This window comes from Dipodomys merriami, unplaced genomic scaffold (assembly GCF_024711535.1).
Source record: "Dipodomys merriami isolate MVZ:Mamm:240054 unplaced genomic scaffold, mDipMer1.0.p SCAF_143, whole genome shotgun sequence".
In the NCBI taxonomy this organism is placed as follows: domain Eukaryota; kingdom Metazoa; phylum Chordata; class Mammalia; order Rodentia; family Heteromyidae; genus Dipodomys; species Dipodomys merriami.
The window spans coordinates 2,203,030-2,206,986 of record NW_027202749.1 but is presented as its reverse complement, the minus strand read 5'-3'; the positions used below and the strand labels follow the sequence as shown (position 1 = coordinate 2,206,986).

At 71.3% G+C, this 3,957-nt stretch overlaps 1 protein-coding gene across 1 annotated transcript; it reads right to left on the bottom strand.

The window, feature by feature from the left end:
• Positions 1-292: 292 nt before the first annotated feature.
• On the bottom strand, positions 293-3,617 carry Hmx1 (H6 family homeobox 1). Its single transcript, XM_070021608.1, has 2 exons — positions 3,239-3,617; positions 293-906 (listed from the first exon to the last, which is right to left on the bottom strand). The coding sequence occupies exons 1-2, from the start codon at positions 3,615-3,617 to the stop codon at positions 293-295; spliced, it is 993 nt and encodes a 330-aa protein (XP_069877709.1).
• Positions 3,618-3,957: the final 340 nt, after the last annotated feature.

The following is a 3,957-nucleotide window of genomic DNA, read 5'->3' as shown; positions in this document are numbered from 1 at the left end:
AGGGACTCTGAGCCTTGGGAGCAGGATGCATCGGGGACAGTCACCTCCCAGCTTCCGGCACAGTCTGTCCGCAGCAAGTTTTCCTTTGCTGTAGATCGGCCCCCGCTGAGGGATGGAGAAGCCCTGGGATCTGCTCGGCCTCGCCTGGCCATTGCCCTGGGCTGCCCCCCGACCTCCGTGGAGCAGGGACCGCCGCCAGGCACCCTCGCCTTGGCCCGGGCGCCATCTCCCTGGGCTGGTCCCGGGCCCATTCCCCAGGGCTCCTGGGACGCTGCCCGGAGGCGGAGGGGGCTCACACCAGCCCAGGCATCTGGGCCCGGAGGAAGGGCACGGAGGCCGCGGTGGGGAAGGCGGCCAGCGGGTAGGCCAGGGCCCCCGAGAAGCCGAGCAGCGGCGGGGCGGGCGCGGGTACGGGCGCGGGCGGCGCCAGCGGGAAGGGCAGCGCGGTGGCGGGCCCGGCGGCCGGGGGGCTGTCGCGGTAGAGCACCGGCACGCGCACCACGCGCTGGGCGCCCGGCGGGGACAGCCCGGCCGCCTCCAGCTCGGCCGCCAGCTGCCGCTTCCACTTGTTGCGGCGGTTCTGGAACCAGATCTTGACCTGCGTCTCGGTGAGCTGCAAGGACGCCGCCAGGCCGGCGCGCTCCGCGCTGCTCAGGTAGCGCTTCAGGTCGAAGGTGGACTCGAGCTGGAAGACCTGGCTGCGCGAGAACACCGTGCGCGTCTTCTTCTTGCGCCCGCCGCTGCCGCCTCCGCCGCGGGCCGCCCCGGCCCTGGCCTCCGCCGTCTCCACCGCCTCCTCGCCGCCGGCCACTGGGCCCTGCACCGCGCCCGGCCCGGGGTCCCGGGGCCAGGCGCCCTCCGAGCGCCCGGTCTCCTCACCCGTCTCCGGAGAGTCCCGGTCGCTGGCTGCAGGGGAGAGAGGGACACGGGTTGGTTCTGGGGCTGACCCCGGACCCAGCAGGATGCTTGCTGCCCCAACCTGGCGACCACCTCCCCCATGCACACACGGGTGGGGACGCTGATAAGGCACATCAGGGGAGGGTGACCCCCAAACGAGAGAACTGCTGCACATACCCAGAAAACAACACGAGTCCACACCAAAATGCACCCCACACCCGGAGGAAGAGAGGAAGAAGGCCGAGGACAGGACGGAAGAGAAAGAAACACAGAAACAGCACCGGAAGCAAGCTGACCTCTCTGACCACCCCTCCCAACGACTACAGCTCAGGTCTCCACAAACACATACAAAAGGCCCTCGGAGAGCCCAGGACAAAAGAAAGAGGTCTGTGGGGAGAGAGGTCCCCCAAAGACAAGCTGGGAACCCGCCTTGGGTGTCCCCTCGGAGCCAGGGCCCCTCCCTGCTTACTCTCGGGAGCAGATGTAAAAAGCACAGGGAAAACATTTTTACTATGGGACAAGTAAGTGCAAACAACCCCTAAGGTAAACTCCGGTGCGGTGAGCCAAGTGCTGCGCTGCTGCGCTCCCTGCCCTGGCCCCAGGACCCAGGTGCCCACAGACCACTGTGAGAGAGATCGCTTGAGTGCTGTGCCCGTGGGTGCAGAGAGAGCACCCTGCCCCAAACACCTTCTTGCCCGGCCTTCTGGCTCCAGTTTCAGGTGTCCCAGGGCCTGCCACGAAGCCCCAAGTTCATGCCCACCTCAGACAGAGTGGCACCTCAGGCCCTCTGTCGTCTGTCTGGATTGGAAAGGGCAACACCCCAGGCTGCAGGTCCCCAGAGCCACCCCTCGGCTTGGCTGATGGGTCACCCAAGGTCAGGGTGGAGTTAGCTCTGGCCCTCCACCGGTGGACTTGGATTGCCACGAGTGAGTGAGCGCATGCCTGTGCAGCGTGCAAACGTGCGTGGCTCAGGCTCTGCCTGGCATCCTTGGACACACACAGACAGACGTCTGCTTGGGGACAGGCCTGCTCAGGGCCCACCAAGAAGATCTGGTGCCTGCTGCCTCCTCACAAGCCCTAAGACCCCCACCCCGACTCACAGAGGCACGCGCTGGCTTGCCCACGTCACCCTAACGCGCTCTGCCTGATCTTAACCCGCATGGAACGAAATCCGACAATGGCTCCTCCGTGGGGGCTGACAGCCAGGCGGCAGAGGGGGGGTGGGGTGGTAAGCAACAAGAGGAGAACACATTCAACCTCTGAGAACCCCCCTCCCAGCCTGGATGGAGTCACTAGATTTCAGGGGGACGGCGAAGGCTCCATGCCAGCGGTGACACAAGCCCAGACCTGATGGGCTCTGGGACAGGGTTCTTTCTGCAGAGGGGTTGCTAGCTCCAACAGGTGAGGGGGTGGTGGGTCCCCTAACTCCTGGGCACACAGGGGCAGGCCCCAACCCCAGGAGCCAGTCCTTCCTTAGCTGGCCCCTCAGATGGCCGTGGGTTTGGAGGGAGGCCCGTGGAGAAGGACTGGACTGGGCGGGGTGGTTTTTCCCTCCCATCCTCTCAGCGGTCTCTCTTGGAAAGCTGGGTCCCCAAGAGAGACGATCACTGGAGAGAGGAGGCAGAAGGTAGGGTCAGGATGCCCTGGTGAAAGTGGGGAGCAGGTTCTGGAGCTGGGGAACCCCCTCCTCCGAGCCCTCCGTAGGAAACAAAGGCCAGGGAGGGGGAGGGGTGGTAGTAGAAGAGAGGAGGCGGCACCGGGGGCCTGAGAGCCGCTCGGTTCCCCGCGCACAGCCCGGGGACCTGGAAGAACCGGAGCGCGGGCCCGAGCACGGCCTAGGCCCCGGGGCTTCCCGCCCGGGGAGGGCTGTGCGCCCGCCGCTGGGGAAGCAGGCCTCGGCCGCCCGCCGGCCTGGCGGGGCCTCTGCTCGGCTCCCAGTATGTTAGCGTCGGGCCCCACTCGCCTCTCCCCCGTACCCGTCCTCCCCTCCCCTCCCCACGCCTCGCACCTCCCTCCCGACCTCCACCTCCTCCCCTCCTCGCCCCTCTCCCTCGGCCCCGCGTCCATCCACGCCCAGTCCACACTCCTCTCTTTCCGCTCGCCCGTGGTCTCGGCTCCCGGAGCCAGAGAGCCGGGGATGGAGGCAGCCACCCCGATGGATGCGCCTCGCCTCCCGCGTCGGAGCGTGGGCCCCCGGACCCCGCCAACCCCAGGCCCGCTGAACCCGGCGCCGCCCGGACCCGGCTACGCGGACGGGGACAGGGGTGGCCCCGAAAGGGCGCTGACGGACCCCAAGTCCTCCAGCCGGGCCCGCAGCTCCCGCGCCCCGCGCCCCACTCACTGTCGGGACTCAGGCCGCCTCCGTAGCCTCCGTGCGTCCGCGGGCACCAGCGCGCGGCGCCCCCGCAGCCGAGGGCGAAGGGCGGCCCCGGCCCGGGGGGCGGACGCGGCCCCAGGCCCAGCAGCGCCCGGGCTCGCGCCTCCCCGCCGGGCCCGACGCCCGCGCGCGGTGGTCGCCGCCGCGGCAGCCGCCGCCGCCGCCCGGGCTCGGCGTCCCCGTCCTCGGGGTCGTCGTCGTCCTCCTCCTCCTCCCCGCGGCTCCCGCCGCCCCGGGCCGCGCGCCCCGCGCCCTTGGCCTCGGCGGCCAGCAGGTTCTCGATGAGGAAGGAGGAGGCGCGGGCCGGCGTGGCGTGCCCGGGCTCCGTCACGTCGTCCGGCATCGCGGCCGCGGCCCGGCGGGGGGCTCCGTCCTCCGGGGCTGCGGGGCGCGGGCCGGGCCCGGGAGCCGCTGCCCGGGGCGCTGGCGTCGGGCTCCGCGCGGGGCCGGGCAGGGCGGGAGCGGGCGCGCGCCGACAGCCGCCCGGGCAGCCGCCCAGCTCGCCTTTCACGTCGCCGGTCCCAGTCGCCGCCCCCCGCGCCGGCCTCGCGGGGGGCGGGAGGAGGAGGGGCCGGGGGCGGGGCGGCGCGCGCCGGGGGCCCGGGGACGGACCGCGGCCCGGGGACGCCGCCCGGTGCCCCCCTCCGCGGGCGCGCGCGGGCGGGCGGGGGCGCGCGGCGCGG